Consider the following 24,200-nt stretch of genomic DNA (forward strand, 5'->3'; position numbering starts at 1 on the left):
TTGCAAGATTCAATCGCAGAAGAAAACAACACAACAAGTAAGATTTAGTTCCGTTGTGTTTTACATGCTCAACTTGCAATATGATTATGAATCTAGATCTGTTATTCTTGTATGCGATTTCCGCTGCGCTCATTAGATGAATACAAGAATTACCAACACTTTCCTCTCCAAATTTCTTCTCTCTAACTATATCCACAATCTCTCTCATCACTTTAATTTCCATTTCCATTACATCAATTTCATACTGGTAGACCGTATCTGTTCTTTCCTCTTGATATTTGTTGAGCTTTTGCATCAACGATAAAATGACTGCTTCTGCCATGTTTCTGCTTGCTTAATTGGCAAACAACACACTCGTCGCTAAAAAATACTAACAATAACCTAAATATAAATTCGGTACGTTATTATTAGTAAAGAAACACTGATTTTTTGATTGAACATCATAATCACGTGAATTTTAAAACGATTCAAATATAAGGAGATGAAACTACTATTTTTGATTGAGATATCTTTCTATAAAACTTGCCATGCGTAAAGGCTTCGTGGCCAAAATTTTGTTGGCGAAGTTGGCTTTTATATCATGATACCTAGTTTTTGCACCTAGTTTAGTGCTCATGAAGAAATAACATATGCACGCTTGATTTAATTTGAAGGTAAAATTGATACTCAACAATACTAGATCAAATCATTCGTCTTTATTCCTCCGCTGAAATCAAGATAATTAAATAAAAAAATAATTTGATCAGATAACTTGTAGTAAATAGTTTTAAAATTAGAAAAAAGTACTTCCTCCGTCTCAGTATAGTTGAATAATTTTTCCACATTTTGGGACGTTCCGCCTTAATTAAGTTATTTCCATTTCAATATATAATAGGAGTAATAATTAACACGATATCTATATTTTCTTATTTTATTCTCTCTTGTAATACTTTGTTCTCTCTTATTTTATAATATTTGTACTTAATATAGTAATAAATAGTTTTTCATAATCTCGTGCAGAGAAAATACATCAACTATGATGGAAAGAAAGAAACATTAGTGTCATTTAAATTTGGTAAAAGAGAGACAAATAGCCATAAGAAATATGGAGTATTTGTAAAAAATAATCAGTCAAAATAAACATTTCTAACAAAAATTACCGTTTAGAGAAATTAAATACCATAATATAAAGTTAAAATTAAAATCATGGAAGTAATCATGGAAGTCTAAGTAAAGGATGCAAATTCCGAACTATGATTTGGACCGTTACAAAATATTAACAGATGACAAAATAGTAACAATAGAAAATTTCAACATAGTGTCAACGCAATATCAACACAACATCTATTTTCTGTTGCTACTATATATTTTGTCATCTAACAGCCCAGATCATAGTTTGAAGATTTTATAATATATGAGTTTGCATTTGTCTTGACACTGTGTTAACATTTTCTGTTGCTACTATTTTATCATCTGTTGATATTTTCTAACGGTCAATATTATAGTTTGGAGTTTTTACAATATATGAGTTTACATTTGATCACATTTCTATTGCAAAATAACCAGGTCGGTAAATTCACTAACATGTAGTAGTATTTATGAAGATCGTAATTTATTTGAGCGTTGAAATGATTTGGGGCTTATTAAAATGTTGCCAAAGGAAAAAATACCTTTAGTTTTGTGGATTTCCTAACTTTGGATCGTATTGGTTGACTTTCCAATTCAATCCTCCCTTATCTTTCAAGATAGCACAAAGTTAAAAGGGATTTCAAACTACAAATTCAGAAAGCTATATATACAATCGAATTCGAAAAGAAAAAATTTAAAAATATGATAAAATAATAACAGAATACTACTTCCTAGTTGTACATCTACTCGAATAAAATTGTATGGAGCAATTGATTTTCAAAATCAACTATCTGATAATAAATTGATAGTAATATGAATTAAATTTGTTAATTTCGCAGTATTGCTGCTTATCTCTGCAGGTTCAATCCTCGGTAGCCTCACACTTCAGCATATAAATGATGATGAATTTGGCCTTCATTTAATTGTTTGGTTATATAAACCCTTATATTTCTATTGATTTGGCCATATAAGGGACGACGATTCGAAAACAAATATACTAAGAAAAAATTATGAGAGATAAGCAATTTGTTGAGTAGTTATGAAATGATGAAGTTGTTAGAATTGTTTATTTAGAATCAAAAAGGTTGTTAGAATCAGTGAGCTGCAACTGCAATTGGCCTTTTTTTGTTATGAACGTTAGAGGTCATATTTGATAGCTAATACTCCCTCCGTCCAAACAGAAGTGACACATATTTTTTTTTGGGACGTCTCAAGATAAGTAACTCATTTCCTTTTTTTGATAGCCTCTCTCTTACTTTTTCTTTCTACTTTATTAACCCTCTTACTTTATTCACTTTTCACTTTACTAACAAAATCTCATTTCTTTAAATTCCGTGCCAAAAATTTTGTTGTCACTTATCTTGGGACATCTTGGGACAGAGGAAGTATATAACGAACAAACATTTGTTTGATAACAAGATAACAAATTTTCTAATAAAATTTCTTGACAAATCTCGACATCACATCTTCCAATTCTTCTATTCAATCACGGAACTTTAATGACAGATTGCATATAAGGACATACTTTCTTAGTTCCATCTCAAGTGATTCAGATGGAACTAAGAAAGTATGTCCTTATACTTTCTTAGTTTCATCTCAAGTGATTGACTGTTTTTGGCACGTATTTAAAAAAAAAAAAAAAATTAAAGTAAGGAAAAAATTACAAAAAAGAGAATAATATTGATACAACTCTCTTCTCTATTATTCTCTTTTTAACTATTTATTAATACTTTAACTTTAACTTTAACTTTAAGTTATCTTAATTGTAATACCTCCCTGAAAATTTGATACATATTACCATTTCGGTCCGTCCCTGAAAATTTGATACACTTCACTTTTACCATTTTTGGTAGTGGACCCCATATTCCACCAACTCATTCCTACTCACATTTTATTATAAAACTAATACTTTAAAAGTAGGACCCACATCCTACCAACTTTTTCAACTCACTTTTCATTACATTTTTTAAAACCCGTGTCGGGTCAAAGTGTAGCAAATTTTGGGGGACGGAGGTAGTATATTAGTAAGTGGAGTACAACATTATTATCAATACTGCCCCATCTTGAAAATTAAACAGATTTAGAATATTGTGAATAAAACAGAGGGCTATAGAAAGGAGCGCACAGATCTCAAAGCTGAACAAACTCATTAAATGAAAGCTAATTTCATCATCATACGACCCAAGATAAGCAACAATATATACTGCGAAAAAAGGTAGTACTATTTTCCTGTTAATTAAATTTAATTCATGTTCCTATGATTAAGTTAATCTTCTGTTATTTTTTCATATTTTCTACTTTTTGAATTTGACTATATTAGCTCTGTCAGTATGTAGTTTGAAATTCCTTTTTAACTTCGTGTTATCTTGAAAGATAAGGAAGGATTGAACCGGAAAGTCAACCAAGACGATCCAAAAATAAGAAGAAAATTCAAAAATTTAAAGGTATATTTTCCTTCTCCTTTTTGCCATAGCCCCGAGTCATTTCGAAGCGTAAATAAATTACGATCTTGATAAATACTTTGGTGAATCGACGATCTGGTTCTTTCGAAATATATGGCTACATCCAAGATTTCAATTTTAACTTTATAGTACAATTTAATAATCGATTATTGAGTGAACATATTATGGTATTTAATTTCTTTAAAAGTTCATTTTTGTTATAAATGTTTATTTTGATTGATTATTTTTCATAAATATATTTTCTTATGGCGCTCTCTCCCTCTTTCGTATTTAATTTCTTTAAAAGTTAATTTTTGTTATAAAGGTTTATTTTGATTGATTATTTTTCATAAATATATTTTCTTATGGCGCTCTCTCCCTCTCTCTTACGAAGATTAATTTTTTTTTTGTTATGTTAAGCGGATATGTAATAAAGTATAAGAGATAAAGTATTACCGGATATGCAATAAAGTATTACACGGAAGAATAAAATATATAGGAATAATAGAAAATGCGTTCATTGTTACTCCTAGTATATATTGAAACGGAAATTACTCAATATGGAGGAAGGTTCTATTTTAAAATTATGACAAATTATCTGATAAAATTGTATTTTTATTTTATTATCTTGATTTCATTGTTGGAATAAAGATGAATCAATATCAATTTTAACTTCAAATTAAATCCAGCGTGCATATGTTATTTCTACACCAGCACTAAAACCCACTCATGAAACTTTGATTTGGTAGTGAGATTTTTTTGCAATATAATTATGACTGACACATAAACTAAAGAATCCTTTAAAATATAGTACTTTATCTTTCATGATTTTTAAAAAATATTAGTTATGATCATCTTTAAATTTTTATTTGATTGGAACTAAAGAGGTCGATAGTCTATACCATTTTTAGTTTTCATTGTAACAACTTTTTTCTTAGAAATACTTGTGTTATTTTTTATGGAATTACATCTTACACAAAGCACATCCGAAGACCTATTGTTTAGAAGGGGATCATTTATCAATTTAATTGGGTTTTGCTGTCTAAATAATTATGTTTTAAATGAAAGAAATGTTAAAAGCAGGATGCAAAGTGACTGGATACATGGTTTTTTGGGAAATTTATAGCCATACAAATTGATTGATAAAAATTAATTTGTTCTCTCTAGCTAGTCTAAAGTGACAGAATTATGGGTATCGATCATGAAATAAACGCCAACTTCATCATCAAAATTTTGGCCACGTAACCTATATATATGTCAAATGTTATAGTCTTGTTTTTGCTTTGAGTTTGAATGATATCACAATCATCTGATCAAATCACATACGCCGATAGGAAAATTTCAAAGCAATAGTTTTATCTCTTTATTCGTAGATTTGAATAGTTTTAAAATTCACGTGATTGTGATGTTCAATAGGTCATTGTTAATTTTTTAGCTACGAGTACAGTTTGCTGATTACGCAAGCAGAAATATGGCAGAAGCAGTCATTTTATTATTGATACAAAAGCTCAACAAATATCAAGAGGAAAGAACAGACAATGTCTACCCATATGAAATTGAAGAAACGGAAAGGGCAATTAAAGAGCTGAGAGAGATTGTGGATGTAGTTAGAAATAAGAAATTTGGTGAGGGAAGAAGACTCAACCTTTTGACGTCTGATCTGGTCCACGTGGCTCACGATGCCCTCGACCACTACATAACGGGCAGCGATTATACAAAGGATTTAATCATAAGTTGGATGGGAGAGATCAAAATGCGGATGCTTAAACTGGGAGTTGATGGGCCGAAGACAAAATCCAACTCAGAAAATGTTGATGAAGATCATGTGGTGGTAGGCTTGGATAGAGACGTAGAAATGGTGCTCCGCACAATGATTTTTCATAAAATAGAATATCGTTCATGGGTTGTTATCAAAGGCATGTCTGGCATTGGAAAGACGACCCTGGCTAGAGAGATATACAACCACCCAGGCGTCATCGAGCGATTCAAGTATCGTGCTTGGGTATGTGTTTCTAATGTCTTAACTATTAAAGAGATAATTATCAAACTACTTCTACAAGTGCAAGTAGTAGTAGATGGTGAAACTCTTCATACATCTTCATTACTGGGGAAATGGACGACCAAAGTCTTCTATTTATGCTTCGCCAGCACCTGCAAGGACTGTCATGTTTGATAGTTCTCGACTACCTGCCCAAACAAATACACTTGAGACCTCTTTGGAAAGCTCTTCCAAAACAAGGTATGTATAATCTTATTATGATGGTAACTTAGATTTCAACATATATTAAATGAATATTGTGCTAATTCTAAATGAAGCAAATTGCAAAATAAATACTTCCTCCGTCCCATTAAAGATGATCCACTTTTCTTTTTGGTTTGTCCCAATCAAGATGACCCATTACTTAAAATGGAAACCTCTTTATCTCTACTTTATCCCCTCTCTCTTACTTTACTCTCTCCATTTAACACACAAAATAAAGTTGCATAAAATCCCGTGCCACCCAAAAAATGGGTCATCTTTCTTGGGACGGAGGGAGTATTAATTTTCTCAAAGTTTAGTTAAGAGCATCCCCATTCGTGCTCTTAGCTAAGAGCACGGAGGTGGGCCCGGACCCACTTTTACTCCTTGTCCTTAGCTAAGAGCACAACACCCACATCCGTGCTCTTAGCTAAGGACAAGCTCAAGGGTCCCACCATTCTATTATTCAATTTAAATACTCCAATTATTAAAAACATTTCTATATTATAAAAATACATTAAAAATAAAAATTACATAATTAAAATCCTAAAAAATAAAAATTACATAATTAAAATGCTAAAAAATAAAAACACACAATTAAAATCCTAGAAAATAAAAAATACATAATTAAAATCCTACAAATTAAAAATTACACACGTGGAAGACTAGTCCTCTATCCCCAATTGCCTCTTGAGACCCCGGATCATTTGCTCATGTGTTGCAAGTTGATCCGGAGTCATCCGAGACGTATCGTTCATATAGAGTTGACTCAAGATGGCCCACAACGTGTTGTTCGGGGGTGTAGGAGGCACAAAGGGAACGGGGGCGGCGGGGGCGGGGGCGGATGGAGTCGAGGCGCGACGGCGGGGGCGGTTGGCCGCCGCCTTCTTCCTTCCTTGCGGGCGGGAACTGCTCGGGCCAGCGTCGGGGCTACCCAAGTTAGCTCCGGCAAGCTGGGTAGCCACATCATCGGAGGCGCTGTCGGATAGGGCAACCGACCTGGACCGTTTGCTGGAGGAGCTGGAGGAGGATGCTGCTATGCCGCCCCTATACTTCGGATGTTGGCGCCCCTCCTGCCAACAATCGAGGTACTTGAACGGTATGAACTCCTCCCGTTGGTATGCCGCCAAGGCGGCAGTGATGATGTCGAGCTCGTTCGTGCCGCTCCCCGCCGACCGCTCTTCTTGGAGGTAAATCCCCTGGAACTTCCCGATTGCCTCGTTGCATCTGTAGATGCAATTGCGAACCATACTATCATTGCGATAGATGGTTCCCGCCGGCCCGGTTTCATTGTAGAGGCGAGTGATGCGCCATCAATACGTATCCCCGGTTTGGTTCGTGCCGACGTCCGGATCTTCGGAGACTGCCAAGTAGGCTTTAACATCGTCATCATCTCACCCGGAGTGTACGGGGTGCGGGTGCCACGAACAGGAGGAGTAGGAACAGAAGTAGGAGTAGGAGTAGAGCTGCTGCTCCCTCCCGATCCGGATTCGGGTGCCCACCCGAACCCGAGGGCGTTTAGGTCGTGCAACGGGTAAGGACGGTAGCCACCTGGAGCTTGCGAACCTTGGGTTTGAGGAGGGGCCGTAAATTGGGTTTTCGGACTATATCCGGCCTCAGAGTCGAACCAATCGTGATTTCAACCGCGATTGCCGGAAGGGTGATCGCCGAAGCCGGACATTGTGTAGTGTGGTGGGAATTTAGATGAGAGAGTACGAGGAAAAAAGATGAGAGAATGTAGATGAATGATAATAGAATAGATGAGAATGTGTTTTTTTTGTGTTGAAGTGGAGGTATTTATAAATGAAAATGTGAATTTTGGGGGAAAAAATTTGAAAAATAAATTAAAAGTGGGTAGAAAACGGATATAATTTTTTGGAAAGTGGAAACATATTTTTTTATTTAAAAACATTTTTTTAAATAAATTTCGAATTTTTTTAAAATAAATAAATAAAAAAACGAATTTGAGCGTGCTACGTAGGGCTGCTCAGCGGCACGGACGTGCTCTTAGCTAAGAACAGCGCCGTGCCGCTGGCACGGACGGACGAACTCTGTCCAGTGACACACACGGACGAGCACCAAAATTCTCACCGTTGTGGATGCTCTAATCACACTATTCACTAAATAACATTGTTTTTCTTATTTAAAAAAAAAATCGGACTAGGCATGAAACGACTTTAATATCCTCAACCTTTCAGAGGACCAAATTAAATATGTCTACTAATTCAATTCTCAATACTAATCCGCACCTAGTTTCAAATCCATCTTCAACATAATCGACTCCATCCTCACCTATTTTTATATCATCCTCCATTGCTTCAATATACATCCAATTACCGGAACTAGGGCATTTTATGTTGAAGAACTAAGAATATATACTATGTTTATTTTAAAATAAAGACAAAATAAAACTAGTGAATCTCTCAATATCATATTTTTATTATATTTTCTTGATATTAATCTTAATATAAAGATAAATACTAACAAAGATATAGAAAAGAATAAGTCATAGGGAACAAATTTCTAATACTGAACTTTAACTTATTAAATAACAATATATTCAAAAAATTACAATTTTAACATAAAATAATTCTACAAAATATAAAAATTGTTTGCCCCCCTATCTAAGCAGGTAGCTCTGCATTTGAATCAAATCCACCCTCCACTGCTTCAATTCTCTACCCTTTAGTTCTTCTCAATCCAACCATCACCGATTCCTATACTAGATTAGGAGAGAGAGAAGAGTAGATTTGAGAGTTGCCCTTGTTGACCATCACGCGCTTCTCTCCCATAAATAAGTAGTCCCTTCCCTTCCTGGGTAGAGATAAATTGCAAACTTATATATTGTACAAACTCAAAACTCTTCTTCACAACTTCAACACAGTTTTAATACAATATCAACATAGTATAAAATTTCAAGATTTGAATGTCAACACACAGTATCAACACAATATCAACACAACATCAATCATTGACTACCGTTGAAATTCTGTTGACATTTTCCTGTTCGTGCTTTTTTGTGATATGATGACATTTTTCAATAGTCCAAATCATAGTTTTGAGTTTATACAATATTTAGAGTTTCACATTCGCTCCCTTTCTATAGCAAGTTATCAACTTTCTAGTATTGGATTGTCACGCACAAGTAATTAATTTCTTTTTTTAAAAAATTTTGTTGATGTTTACATTTTTTTAGAAAGCCTGGAGTTGACTATAATTTAAATGGACTTCATTATTCATTTGACAATTTTTTTTTAAAATATGATTTTTTTTATTAAATTTTAAAGTTTCTAAAGAGATTAAAAAGTATTCGGATTTTTAATAAATTACAAACGCTACTTAGTAGTATTACTTTAAAGTTATGCATAGCCACATCATGTAACATATAAATTTCCCTTCTCATTTTTCCTTTTGTGTTTGTTCTCATGTAAGAATCCGATGGATGTAAATTGGTTGTCACAAATCACATGATGCATGGATTTGTAAAATTCAAACTCCATGATGTTTACAAGATGGAACCTTTGGATTCTAATATGAGCTGGCAATTGTTTTATAAAACAATAAACAGTGGGAGTAAATTGAGGAGTGAGCAGAAATTCCCAAAAGAGTTGGAATACCAAGGAAAACTAATGTTGAGAAAATGTGGTGGTCTGCCATTAGCTATTAAAGAGGTTGCAAATCAGCTAGCTCAAAAGAAAGCCTCTACTGGAGTGATTGGGAACAACTTCTTGAGTGTGTTGATTTTGGTTCAACATTGCAGTTATTGGAACCATATTATCAAAAATTGGACCCCAAATTGCTGCCATGTTTCATGTATATGGCCTTCTTTAAGGAAAATACAACTTTGAGGGAAAATAAGTTGTCGCATATTTGGGACACAACAGGAGGACTGTATGATAGTGAATTGTACATAGATGGTTTAGTTGATGAATCTGTTGTTGATGAAGTCAACGACAATGGCACACGGTATCACATGAATCCCGTGCTACACAGACTATCCATTAAAAAAGAAGAGGAGGGAATAGGTTTTGAGATCCTTGGAATTACTCGACTCAACAGAAATCCATGCCACCGTGTGATCATTTATAGCAGAGAGAACAAATTCAGCTACTCAACGAATCAAGATAAAAATATTGTTTCTCTATTCTTCCATGGTGGTGGTTATTTAAATGCTAGTCCATCCTATTGGAAAGGTTTTGAAAAACTTAAGATACTTGACTTGGAAGATTTTGGGTTGAATATTTTGCCTGAAACGATCGGCATTTTGATGGAACTAAGATACTTGGGATTGAGAAATAATTACATAAAAGAGCTCCCAAAATCAGTGGGGTGCTTGGAGAATCTTGAGGTTCTTGATGTTGCTCAAAACTTTATGGTGCAAGTACCGGATATCATATGGGAAATGGGTAGCCTTGTCCGCCTCTACATGTCTGATGTCATTTGCAAGAAGCCTTTCAAGATAGATGTGCTTCAGCAGCTGAATACCTTAACCTCAGTCTCATTTGATAATCTAATATCTGACCTCTCAGGCTTGCAAATGTTGGCTAGGCTTAAGAAATTGGGTGTACAAGATTTGGATGGAAACGCACATGTAAGCAAGCTCTTTGTGTCATTGTTCAACTTGAAATCTCTTCACCACCTAATCTTAAGAGGGCACCGTTATAGAAACATGCCTTGTTTGGATGACCTTGGTACTCTACACAATGTCAAAACACTCAAATTGGATGGACGCCTTGATAGGTTGCCAAAACGCTTCCCTATCTTCATGTCTTCCTTGACATTGGCTAATAGCTGTGCTAATGAAGATCCCATGCCACTACTAGGGAAGCTACCTCACTTAGAGTACCTCAAATTGCGGAACGCATACACAGGTCAACACATGGGGATCCCGAAAAAACATTTTTCCTCTCTTGAAGTGTTGTGCATCGAAGAGTTATGGAACCTGAGGAATCTACAAATTGGAAAAGGTGCAGTAGAATATCTTGAAAAATTAGAAATCCGCAATTGTCCAAATCTGGACACCCTCCCGGAAGAGGTTCGGTCAATACGGGATCTGGATGACTTAAAGATGGTGACAACCAAAACCATTTCAACAAACATCAGGAATTCACGATCAATCTCCAAAATAAGGTTTGTGAATATCAATCCATAAGCATTGTTGTCACTGTCCCACCATAGTTGAATAAATTTTTCACATTTTGGACGTTCCATCGTAATTGAGTCATTTCTATTTTAATATATAAGAGTAATAATTAACACATTCTCTACATTTTCTTATATTTGTTCTTTCTTACTTTATAATATTTCCACTTAATAATCTCTGCAAAAAGAAATGCATCAACTGTGATGGAAGAAAAAGAAATACTAGTATCATTTGAACTTAGTGCGAGAGAGACAAACAATCATAAGAAATATATTTGTGAAAAATAATCAGTCAAAATAAACATTTATAATGGAAATTAACGTTTAAAAATAAAAAACAAAAAATATAAAATATAAAATTAAAATCTTGGAAGTAACAATATATTGCGAAATAACCATGTTAAATAGAGTCATGGTTCAAGGTGGGTCCAAGCCAGCTGGAGCAGCTGGAGTTATCGAATTAGCTGATTAGTTTCAGTTAGTTTTATTTTCTTTGTTTTTGTAAAGAGCCGTTGGAGCTTAAGAGGCTAGGGTTGTTGAGAGCAGTTTCTCGTTCTCTTGTATTGCATAAATATTCTTCAATTCTCAACTTGAGAAGGATGATGAATAATACGGTTTTACTTTCCCTACTTTGATTTTGTGTGAGTTTACGGTTGAGAGCTAGGGGGAAAAGAAAGGGTATTCTTCTAGTTGTTCAATCTTTATTTCTTCTTCTTGATTCGCAACAAGTGGCGCCGTCCGGTGGGAATCGTAGAAGTGAGCTTGGGCGATTGCAATTGTTTCTTCTGGTTTTGGGGCTTTTTCTGCTACTGCACGCCATCTGTTTGAAGAATGGCTACGTCAAGATTAGAGGCTGAAAAATTCACTGGTTCGAACGATTTTGGGCTTTGGCGAATGAAAATTCGTGCAATGCTAATTCAGCAGGGGTTGTCTGATGCGCTCGAAAAGGAAAAGGAAGGTGAAGAAAAGAAGGCCGATTTGGATGAGAAAGCTGCAGCGAGATTGGCAGAAATTCAAGCAAAGGCTCATAGTGTTGTGATCCTGTGTTTAGGCGACAAAGTCTTTCGAGAAGTGGCTAAAGAGACCATTGCAGCAGGCGTTATAGCCAAGTTGGAGAGTCTTTATTTGACTCGATCTTTGGCGAATAGGTTGTGCATGAAGCAGAGGTTGTACGCTTATAGGTTCCGGGAAGATAAAGGCGTTTGTGAACAGATGGAGGAGTTTTCTAAAATGGTTGATGATCTGGAAAATATTGACGTTACAATAGGAGATGAAGATCAAGCCATTTTGCTTCTTAATGCTCTACCGAAGAGTTTTGATCACCTTCGTGATGCCATGGTGTATGGGAGTGAGAAAACCATCACCTTATCTAAAGTGAAGGCTGCATTAAGAGCCAAAGAGCTACAGAAGGGATCATCAAAGCCACAAGAAGTTCCAACTGAGAGCCTGCATATCAAGAAGTTTAAGAAGCCTAAGTTCAAGAAGAAATCTGATGATGCTAAGGCCTCAAGTTCTGAAACAAAGGAAACGAGATCATGTCACTGGTGCAAGAAACCAGGACACCTCAAGAAGGATTGTTTTGCTTGGAAAAGGAAGCAAGCATCTGAGGGCAAAAATCAGAACAGTGCAGATTGTGTTGAGGGAGTAAACTTCCAGAAATCATGAATGTAATGGATGGTGGAGTAAGTGGATCTTGGATAATGGATTCGGGATGTAGTTTCCATATGTGCTTGTACAAGCACTGGTTCCAAGAATTAAATCCTGCCACTGGAACTATGCTCTTAGGAAACAACCAAATCTGCAATATTAAAGGAGTTGGGATGGTGAAGTTCAAGATGGCAGATGGATCTGTGAAAGTGCACAGTGATGTGAGATACTGTCCTGAAATCAAAAGGAATTTGATCTCACTAGGCTTGCTGGAAGTAAAGGGTTTTTCATTTTCTTCTCTTGAGGGAAGAATGGTAATCAAGAAAGGTCAACAAATAGTTATGATGGCTGAAAGGAGAAACATCTTGTACTATTTTCTAGGTGAAGTAGTGATTGGTGATTCAAATTCAGTGGCTGCTGAGAATTTGAAGTTGTGGCACTTGCGGCTAGGACATTCGGCTGAAGGAAGTCTGAAAGAATTAGCCAAGAAGGGTCTTATCTCTGGAGATACATCAAGTGGCCTTGGTTCCTGTGAGCAGTGCATCTTGAGCAAGGCAAAGAAGAAGCCATTTCCATCAGGTATTCACTCTTCTACCTCTCCTTTGGAATATATCCATAGTGACTTATGGGGGCTAGCTCCAATTAGGGCTGGGGAAAAATACCGAAAAAATGATATATCGCTCGTATAGTATTGAAAAATATCGAAAAATTATTGAATTTTCGATATATCGTAATTTTCGATACGATACGATATCGTATCGTAAGTTTTCGATACGATAACGATATGAATTTCCTTATATCGCGATATATCGTTTTATATTGAAAATACGATATATATCGAAAATTTTTGATATATCGACATTTTCGATATATATCGAAATTATATATCGAAATTTTCGATATATATCGATATTTAACGATATATCGAATTTCGGTACGATATATCGATACGATAACGATATGAAATTTTTTTATATCGAAACTTTCGATATGATAACGATATGAAATTCTTTCATATCGATATTTTTGATACGATACACGATACAACGTTTTCGATACGATATATCGTATCGACCCACCCCTAGCTCCAGTAACAACTTTGGTGGGGGGAAGGTACTATTTGTCTATAATAGATGATTATTCAAGGAAACTATGGGTGTAGATTCTGAAAGAAAAATCAGAAACATTTGATAAGTTCAAAAATTGGTGCATAGAAGTAGAACTTGAGTAAAATGTCTGAGAACAGACAATGGATTGGAGTTTCTTTCAAGAGAGTTTGATGAGTTTTGCAAGGAGAAAGGCATAAAGCTCCATAAAACAGTTCCTTCTAATCCCCAACAAAATGGGGTTGTAGAAAGGATGAACCGAACAATCTTGGAAAGAGTTAGATGTCTATACAGCTGCTCATCTCATCAATAAGTGTCCCTCTACCAGTTTGAAGTCAGAAACACCAGATTATAGGTGGTATGGAACTCATGGTAACTATTCAAAGTTCAAGGTTTTCGGCTGTGCAGCATATGCTCATATCAGGAAGAGTAAGCTTGAACCCCGGGAACATGAATGTGTGATGCTGGGATATCAGAGGGGGGTAAAAGGTTACAGGCTATGGTGCATCGAGCCTGGTAATCAAAAGGTTGTGATAAGTAGGGACGTGGTTTTCATCGAAGATCAGACGCCTTACTTGAGTAAAGAAAAACAGAAAGAAAAAGTTCCCTATGATATGTTTGAGGTGGAGTTAGGGAAACTGAATCTGGAATCATCTGGAGATATTAGTGATTCATAGAATGGTGAGCAACAAGAAGACCCCAATTCTGATCAAGGTGGAGCAGATACTCATTCTGATCAAGGTGGAGTAGACATTCATTCTGATAATAGTCTCAGCAACTACCAACTTGCCAGAGATAGAGTGAGGAGGGAAAACATAAAGCGTCCAGCTAGGTATGCTGAAGCAGATGTGGTCTATTATGCATTATGTGCAGCTGAAAATCTTGAGTGTGCAGATCCTTTGTCCTACAAAGAAGCTATGATGAGCAGAGATAGAGAAAGATGGATGGAGGCAATGAATGAGGAGATGGACTCTTTGCTCAAGAATAAAAGTTGGATTCTTGTTGATAAAAGCAATCTGAAGCATGAATCTAAGGATAGGAAGCTCATAAGTTGTAAGTGGATCTTCAAGAAAAAGATAGAAACAACAGACAAGGATAGAGTCAAGTTCAAAGCCCGGTTGGTGGCTAGAGGCTTTACACAGGAGAAAGGGATTGATTTTAATGAAGTATTTGCTCCAGTTGTAAAGCATACTTCCATTAGGATTCTACTTGCTGTTGCAAATCATAGAAACTGGGAATTGCAGCAGCTCGATGTGAAAACTGCATTCCTTAATGGGGATCTTGAGGAGACTATTTTTATGGGCCAACCTGAGGGCTATGTAAAAGAAGGAGAGGAAAACAAAATCTGCTTACTAAAGAAGAGTTTATATGGATTGAAACAAAGTCCAAGGCAGTGGAATAAGATGTTCAATGAACAGATGACTATACATGGTTTTCTCAGATCTGAGTATGATGATTGCATCTATATTAAGAAGAAGGGGAATACTCCAGTGGCCTACCTCTTGCTTTATGTAGATGATATGTTATCAGCTGGACCTTCATTGGTTGAGATACAAAAGATCAAAGCTGATTTACAGAGAAGTTTTGAAATGAAAGACTTGGGTGTAGAAAGATTCTGGGAATGAATATCTTGAGAGATAGGAGCAAGAAGCTATTGTGGCTATCTCAGTCAGATTACATTGAGAAAGTCTTGAACAAATTCAATATGGCAAATGCTAAAGCAGCTGCTACCCCTCTCTCACAAAGTTTTAAACTGTCAAAGGAGCAAGCTCCAAGAACTGAGTAGGAAGCATTGGAGATGGAGTCAGTTCCTTACTCGAGCATTGTTGGGAGTATAATGTACACCATGATTTGTACGAGGCCAGACCTAGCCCATGCTATCTCAGTCACTAGTAGATACATGTCTGACCCGGGTAAGGAGCACTGGAATGCGCTCGAGTGGATTCTCAGATATTTGAGAAACTCCAGCAATTGTGGTATCTTGTTTAAGGGAAGTGATAAGGAGTGTGAAGAAGCTGTTTTGGGTATTGTGATGCTGATTATGCTACTAATCTGGACAATACAAAATCTCAGTCTGGTTTCTTGTTCACTTTGTATGGTTCTGTCATAAGCTGGAAGTCCAGCTTGCAAAGCGTTGTTGCTTTATCAACAACAGCAGCCGAATACATGGCACTCACATCTGCTGTGCAAGAAAGCTTCCGGATCCAAGGAGTGATCTCTGACTTTGGGATCAATCAAAGAACTATGGTTGTGTTCTGTGATAGTAGTTCTGCTATATGTTTGGCTCAACATCAGTTCTTTCATGAACGGAGCAAGCATATTGATGTTCGCTTGCATTTTATCATAGATGAAATTGAGAGGGGCAGAGTAAAAGTGGTCAAGGTTGATATTCTTCATAACCCAGCTGATATGTTGACCAAGTGTCTTGGAAGAGACAAGTTCGAGCACTGCAAAGGTCTGATCAATGTATGCAACAAACCTGAACCATGAACTCAGGTGGAGATTTGTTAAATAGAGTCATGGTTCAAGGTGGGTCCAAGCCAGCTGGAGCAGCTGGAGTTATCGAATTAGCTAATTAGTTTAAGTTAGTTTTATTTTCTTTGTTTTTGTTAAGAGCTGTTGGAGCTTAAGAGGTTAAGGTTGTTGAGATCAGTTTCTCGTTCTCTTGTATTGCATAAATACTCTTCAATTCTCAGCTTGAGAAGGATGATGAATAATACGGTTTTACTTTCCCTACTTTGATTTTGTGTCTTGAGTTTACAGTCGAGAGCTAAGGGGAAAAGAAAAGGTATTCTTCTAGTTGTTCAATCTTTATTTCTTCTTCTTGATTCGCAACAAACCAGGTCGTCGATTTACAACAAGTATTTATTAAGATCGTTACTTATTTGGCATTGAAATGATTTGGGGCTTACTAAAATATCGCGAAGGCAAAAAGGAGAAGGAAAAAATATTTTTAGGTTTGTGGATTTTCTTCTAATCTTTGGATCGTTTTGGTTGATTTTCCTCTTCAATCCTCCCTTCTCTTTCAATATAACACAAAGTTGAAAGGGATTTTAAACTACAAATTCACAAAGCTATATATACACTCAAATTTGAAAAGAAGAAAATATGAAAATGTGACCGAATAATAACAGAAACCTAATTCCTAGGTTTGTGTTAAAATGACAACCCCTCTTAAAGTGACACCGTGACACCACTTATATAGCAATATTATAAACGTTACACAGCAATATTACAAACACTACACAACAATCTATAGATTGTTGTATAGTGTGTCGGATATTGCTGGATAAGAAAAATTGGTGGATAAAGACCAGCAAATTACTGGCCGTCTTTTTCAGATTTTTTTTTTGCCACGTGGAAGCTTATTATTCGTCCACGTGTACAAATGATTGGCTAGGAATGGTGGTATGGTGTTATTTTAAGGGGTGGTGGCACCCTAACATGGGGTGCATTAGGGTGCCACCATAGTTTAGGGTAACAATATAACACCAATATACACCGTTAGATCCGAAAATCCAACGCCTATGATTAAATTTCACTAACATAATACAAATTGCAGTCTCGTTTATTAGAAATTGCAGTCGTGGGTATTTTTGTCAATTCATAATATTTTCAAATCAAAATTGGGGATATCCCCAAAAACAGCGGTATTCTTCGCATTCCCTCTCTCTCTCTCTCTCCATTCTCTCCCCCCCCCCTCCCCCTCTCTACCGCGATTCACTACGAGAAACCCTAAATTCACAAGTTCACGCCGCTTGCGCCTACGCCGTCGCCTTCGCCTGCGCCTCTACATCGTGAGTCGGCGATTAACCCTCAATTCGACGGCGAACTGGAAGCAACTCCGGTTGCTGATTTCCACCAACTCCGCTATTGATTCCATCAAAAACGCAATCACAGAAATAAGCTTCTCAATATCTTAAGGTGCCGTTAAATTCTATGAATTTTATTTCGTTTGATTGGAGAAAAGTTGCATACTTAATGAAATTACCGTTTCATTCTTATTAATGTGATTTATTATTCTACTCAGGTGATGATCCATTCAATGAATTTTTGGATCTATGTGATTAATTAGAGAAGAAATCTGCATATTTCTCATAATCGGTTGTGTTTATTTATTTTTAAAAAATATTGGGGGAATGTTCTGATCGTGTGATTTGTTTCTATGTTTAGTATTCATAATGTTCTAATCTGATTCGATTGATTTTGTTTATTTTCTTCATCGTAATCATATCAATTGAATTTGGAATCAAAACTCATATGTTGTTGTATTTGGTATTGTGATACATCTTGCAGTTTTGTATGTTATATATTGCAGTGCATCGTATAAAATAATGTTGTATTGTTTTATAACAATATTGGAGGGTTTGTGTTTCTCAATTCTGATTTTGATTGGTTTCTGATTATGTTTGCTTTCTCAAATCTGCTTCGTGACTCAATTGCTTGTTTTTCAAACTATTGTTGAATCTGAGTGATGTAATCTGTTTAGTATAACTAAACATTGATGAATCCGAATTATCTTGCTTGCTCTATGCTTTTTGTTTGCTATCTGATTTGTGCATTTTGTGCTTGATTCTTCTTCTTTTATGTTCTAGTTTCCTGACTGATTTGTGGATTTTGTAGTGGATTGTACCCTATCTTGCATTCATGTGTATTGTGATGTGATTTTTTTTCTATTGGATTAAGTGTTGTTGTACTCGAACTGAATTGCTGATTTGATGATTTGCTCAATTGCTGATTTGTTTGTATTAATGTATCTGACCAAAAACATCCAAGGCTTCTAGTATATGGAATTTGGGTCAATTTTATGCTTCAGTGGTTGCTAGTTTTTGATTGGTTGTATTAATGTATGATTGGTAGCTAGTTTATGCATCGGGCTAACCGGCGACCGCTAGCTGATTATTAGCGAATTTAGTTCGTCTCTACATCGCACATAGGGTTTTTGGTGACAAGGTATGTTGATCGGACTCCATCTGTTATTGATAGGACTCTCTTCTCATCTGTAGTTTGGTGTTGATTGGAATTCGTTTCGAGAATGAACTGTATTTTGTGTTAATCGAATTTTGTCAATTTTTGCTGGATTTTGCAACTACTATAGCCTTTAATGTTATTCGTATTGAAATATCATTCGTCCAATTTCGGTTCTGTTATGTTGATCATATTTTTTTGGCGATTTCTGCTATGAATTTGACGGTTGTCAAACATGATTTGCATCTGTGCCTGAGATAGTGATATAAAACGTGAATGCATTTAATAGTATTGGAGATTGCAGTTGATAGTATTGGAGATCGCAGATTACTGTATATGTGAATGCAGTGTAATGAATGCAATTGCATATTGCAGTGGATATGAGTCTATATTGCAGTACTTTGTTATATAGATATATTTGTTAAATAGATTGCATATTGTAGTTTAATTTGTTGACATTGTTTTACTCATTGTAGTTCATCTGAGTCTATATTGCAGTATTTGGTTATATGGATTGCACATTTGAAACATAGTAATTTGTTGGCAGTACATTGCTCATTGCAGTGCATCTGAGTCTATATTGCAGTATTTTGATTAATGGTTGCATATTTGATACATTTTATTTGCATATATTTGGATCGCAATACTTACTTATTTGGCATTTTAGCATACATGTGTATGATGTTGTGCCACGGGATATTCCATTTTTGTAAACATTTATTCTTAAGTATTTACATTAGTTAGTTGCATATTAATGTAGATAAAAATGCAATGTTAAAATAGTCTAAGATTGAAATACTCTTTTATGTAACGGTGATGGTGAAAGTAAACAAGGGAGTGAAGGCCCTGCTCTTTCGGATTCCACCAACACTATTTACATTGTCATGAATATTACGACAAAACACTATGAGGAGGTGAAAGAGAAGAGACTAATAGATGCTGAGAAGATGGTTGCGGACTACAAGAAATCGTGACCAATGAATGATCTTTTTTTAGCTTCAAACATTAGGTTTGGTTTCAGTGTTGGTTTTTGATGGAACTGGCAGCGGAAGCGGTGTTTGCGATGGATTAACATAATTTAACAATTATTAATCGCACAAATAAATAACATAAAAATCAGATCTATTTAGCAGATTATTTAGACAAAATCTATTTGCTTAATTCTCACATGTATCATGCTCATAACTTGAATTAATCATGCTTTAAGAATATTGAAACCTAAAACATGCTTTTCTACGGAGTAGAAATATACCTAATTAATTCTCCAAAGAATTGAAGATGGCTAGCAGCTTCTCCACGTGACGCTTTGAATACTAGACCACAAATCTTCTCTCTTATTCCTGAACTGTACTCCGATATCAGCGTGGGCTGATCTCACCAGAATACTAGGACTTAAATAAAGAAGACATGAGAAATCCTTTTGGGAATAGGAGTAAAATTCGAACTCCTCTTCAGCTAGGGGATGAAATTTTCGAAATTTTAAGTATAAAAATTGTGATAATTTTGTCTCCTTTATTCTCCTATTTATATTAAGTTCCTTTTGGGCCCAGACAGGGATCTATGGAAGGTTTTGGATATGAACTCTCCCCATCCAAATCCGAAATTATAAGTAATCCGGGTTTTCGTTTAACTTTCATTTCCCGCGCTTAAGATAAAAATGTCCATTAATTAATTAATGTTTGCTATGGACTTAATTAATTAACTTCTTATTAATTCCAAGAGTGGACTTAGCATGAAACGCTTATTTATTATTCATAGAGTAATCAAACTCCAACTAGCTAGGTTCCGAATAATAAAATCTTGTTTCGCGCTCCTCTTGAGGACATTATCAAACGAGACTCACCTCGCGCACAATTCAATATAATAGCAATCCTAGCACAGCTAGATATTGATCACCACTACCCAATATATCAGGATCATTGGGTTACGAAAAACCCGCACCATTTGATAAGTCAAAGTAATGCATAATCAATACCGTATGGTCAATGCTAACCTACATTGATTAAGAAACAAATATTTATCAAGACCTCGCCTTTCAGTAGATAGCCTAAGGACAAGTCTTGCTGTTAGATCCGTTCAGTGCTATACCACACCAATGTCATCTTATTTCAGTAAGGCTTAGAAATATGCGGACTGACATTGCAACCTTTCTCGATGGATAGTCTAATTCCAACTAGGTTGTGAAATTCATCTTTTTCTTTGTTTAGAACTGACCGTGTTACCTTAAAGTGGACGCCGCCCACAACCGGTCTACTAAAACAAAGACTTAGACTTTGTTAAGTTAACTTATACATTTAAACATATATGAACATCCATTAAATGTAAAATGTAACAACATTATGACAAAAATAATTTGTTTTATTCCTTGGAAAATAAAATAAGAGTTTTACAGTATTCAATCACTCGAAACGTGATTTCTAGTATACAAACTCTAACAATCTCCCACTTATACTCAAAACACTTTCGCGTATACAAAATGTGCTAACGTCTAATTCTCCCACTTATACTGAAAGCGGATTGAGGTTTTGAATTAGTCGAACTCTCATTCCTTCAACATGGCTTTCATACGGCTTGACCGCTAATGCCTTCGTGAAAGGATCTGCCAGGTTGTTTTCTGACTCAATCTTGACCACTTTTATGTCTCTTCTCTGCACTATATCTCGAATGATATGATACTTCCTCTCTATGTGCTTGCTTGCTTTATGAGCCCGTGGTTCCCTCGAATTTGTCACAGCACCAGAATTGTCACAATAAATGGTGATGCTCTTGGGCATATTCGTAACCACACCTAAGTCCAAAAGGAAGTTCTTAAGCCATACAACCTCTTTTGCAACCTCCGAAGCGGCCACATACTCGGCTTCCATGGTAGAGTCTGCAATGCATTTCTGCTTTACACTCTTCCAAATTACAGCTCCACCTCCTAAGGTAAACACATATCCGTAAGTTGATTTTCTTGAATCTACATCAACTTGGAAATCTGAATCTGTATATCCTAAAGGACAGAGCTCGGCTGCATTGTAAACTAGAACATAGTCCTTAGTCCGATTAAGGTACTTGAGTGTGTTCTTTACGGCAGTCCAATGTCCTTGGCCGGGATTTGATTGATATCTTGCTACCATGCCAACAGCAAAGCAAATATCAGGTCTAGTACAAAGCATAGCATACATGAGACTACCAACTGCCGAGGCATATGGTATTCTTCTCATCTCTGCTATCTCAGATGCTGTCTAGACACATCTCTTGAGATAAATGGATGCCATGTCTAAAAGGTAAGAAACCTTTCTTGGCATCTTGCATGCTAAAGCGTCTAAGTACTGTGTCGATGTAAGATTCTTGGGATAAGCACAACGTTCTCTTTGCACGGTTCCTAAGAACTTTGATACCAAGAATGTGTCCCGCATCACCCATATCTTTCATCTCGAACTGGCTGGACAACCAAGTTTGCACTGATGACAACATTTTTTTATTGTTTTCAATTAGAAGAATGTCATCTACATATAAAACTAAGAACACAACATTTTCCTTTTCAACCTTCTTATACACGCATCTTTCATTGGGGCATTTTTCGAATCCAAACTTTTGTACAGTTTGATCGAAACACTGGTTCCATGATCTAGATGCTTGCTTGAGGCCATAAATGGCCTTCTTAAGCTTCCAAACCATGTGTTCCTTGCCCTTTACTACATAGCCTTCGGGTTGTTCCATGTAGATGGTCTCCTCAAGACTCCCGTTTAGAAACACAGTCTTAACGTCCATCTGTCATACTTTCCAATCCATGTAAGCTGTTATAGACAAAAGTATACGGATCGATTTGAGCATGGCCACTGGGGAGAAGGTCTCATCGTAATCGATGCCTTCCTTTTGGGTATACCCCTTAGCCACTAGTCTTGCCTTGAAGACTTTAACTCGTCCATCGGATCCACGTTTACATTTGTATATCCACTTGCTCCCAATGGCAGTACAGCTTTCGGGTAGGACAGACAAATCATAGAGGTCTTTGTCTACCATTGATTGTAGTTCCGAATCCATTGCTTTCACCCATTCGCAATGATCGACATCTGCCTGCGCCTCTGCAAGATTCCAGGGATCAAGTACATTGTCGTCCGAGGAGTGATCCATACACTCTCCCAAACCAATGTATCTTTCGGGCTCATGAGAGACCCTCCCACTGCGACGCGGCACTACAACATTCGGAGTATTTGTTGAAGTTTCTAGAATTGTTGTTACACTAGGTAATGGTTCTTGGTTAATGGAAGTTGTGACTGGAGTTAGCTCTTCAAGAGCTATCTCACTGCTGGACTTATGATTCATTACAAAGTCTTCCTCTAAGAATGTGGCATGAGTGCTTACAATTACTTTCTGATCTCGGAGACTATAGAATTCATAAGCTTTCGTTCCTCTAGGGTAACCTATAAACACACATACTTCTGTCCTAGATTCCAGCTTTGTTGGATCCTTTTCCAATACATGGGCCAGACACCCCTACACTCTGAGATGTTCCAGATTGGGCTTTCGCCCATTCCACAACTCATATGGGGTAGTAGGAACTGATTTAGAAGGTAAGTGGTCTAAGAGATAGCTTGTTGATAGCAAAGCATGCCCCCAAAACGAAGTAGGTAACCGTGCATAACTCATCATCGAGTGGACCATGTTAATAAGGTCTTATTCCTTCTTTCAGCTACGCCATTCTGCTGGGGTGTGCCCGGCGCAGTCATTTGGGATTCCCGACACTGATAAGTAGTCCAAAAACTCGGCACTTAGGTATTCGCCTCCGCGATCAGATCGTAGGCATTTGATACTCTTACCATGACGCGTCTCCACTTTAGCCTTAAACTCCTTGAACTTGTCAAAAGTTTCAGACTTGTAGCGCATCAAATAGATGTATCCAACTTTCGAGAAGTCATCTATAAAGGTGAAAAAATATCGAAAGCCGCCCCTTGCCTCGGTTGACATCGGTCCACACACATCAGTATGAATGAGATCAAGTACTTCCTTGGCCCTATTCCCCTTTGACCTAAAAGGTCTCTTAGTCATCTTGCCTTCGAGACAAGATTCACACTTCGAAAATGGTTCCTTTTCAAGACCTTTGATAAGATCTTGATCAACCATCGCATAAATTCTTCTTTCGTTGGCATGACCAAGTCTAAGGTGCCATAAGTACGTTTCATTCATTGAACTTGAAGGTTCTTTTCTTTTCTTAGAAATTTTCGATGTAGCATTGAGTTCTGATTTACGTTGATTAAATTGAGTAGAAGTGATTGTGTACAGATTGTTTTCCATGATACCACGACAGATATAAGAACCATCTTTCTTAATAACGCAATTGTCATTAAAAGAAATCGAATATCCATCAAAAGACAATTTAGAAACTGAAATTAAATTTCTTCTAAAACAAGGTATCAACAAAACATTCTTCAAAATCAAAAATCTATCACTAGAAAAACGCAAATAAACGTCTCCCACTGCAACGGCCGCCACTATAGTAGCGTCGCCCAGCTGGACTTCGATCTCACGATCATGTAACCGTCTTGTCACCTGCATTAAGTCAGA

At 36.4% G+C, this 24,200-nt stretch overlaps 1 protein-coding gene and 1 pseudogene across 1 annotated transcript; both read left to right on the forward strand.

Moving 5' to 3' along the window:
- Positions 1–5,019: 5,019 nt before the first annotated feature.
- Positions 5,020–5,797, forward strand: LOC148932747 (putative disease resistance protein At1g59620; annotated as a pseudogene).
- Positions 5,798–9,583: 3,786 nt separating this feature from the next.
- Positions 9,584–10,939, forward strand: LOC125198159 (putative disease resistance protein At1g59620). Its single transcript, XM_048096587.2, has one exon. The coding sequence runs from the start codon at positions 9,599–9,601 to the stop codon at positions 10,937–10,939; it is 1,341 nt and encodes a 446-aa protein (XP_047952544.2). The 5' UTR covers positions 9,584–9,598.
- Positions 10,940–24,200: the final 13,261 nt, after the last annotated feature.

The sequence above is a fragment of the Salvia hispanica genome, chromosome 2 (assembly GCF_029641045.1).
Source record: "Salvia hispanica isolate PSC_SH4W2 chromosome 2, Shi_PSC_v1, whole genome shotgun sequence".
In the NCBI taxonomy this organism is placed as follows: domain Eukaryota; kingdom Viridiplantae; phylum Streptophyta; class Magnoliopsida; order Lamiales; family Lamiaceae; genus Salvia; species Salvia hispanica.

What these genes read in the sequence shown, in the direction of transcription:
- LOC125198159 (XM_048096587.2), top strand. Translation starts at nt 9,599, where the DNA reads ATGTATATGGCCTTCTTTAAGGAAAATACAACTTTGAGGGAAAATAAG.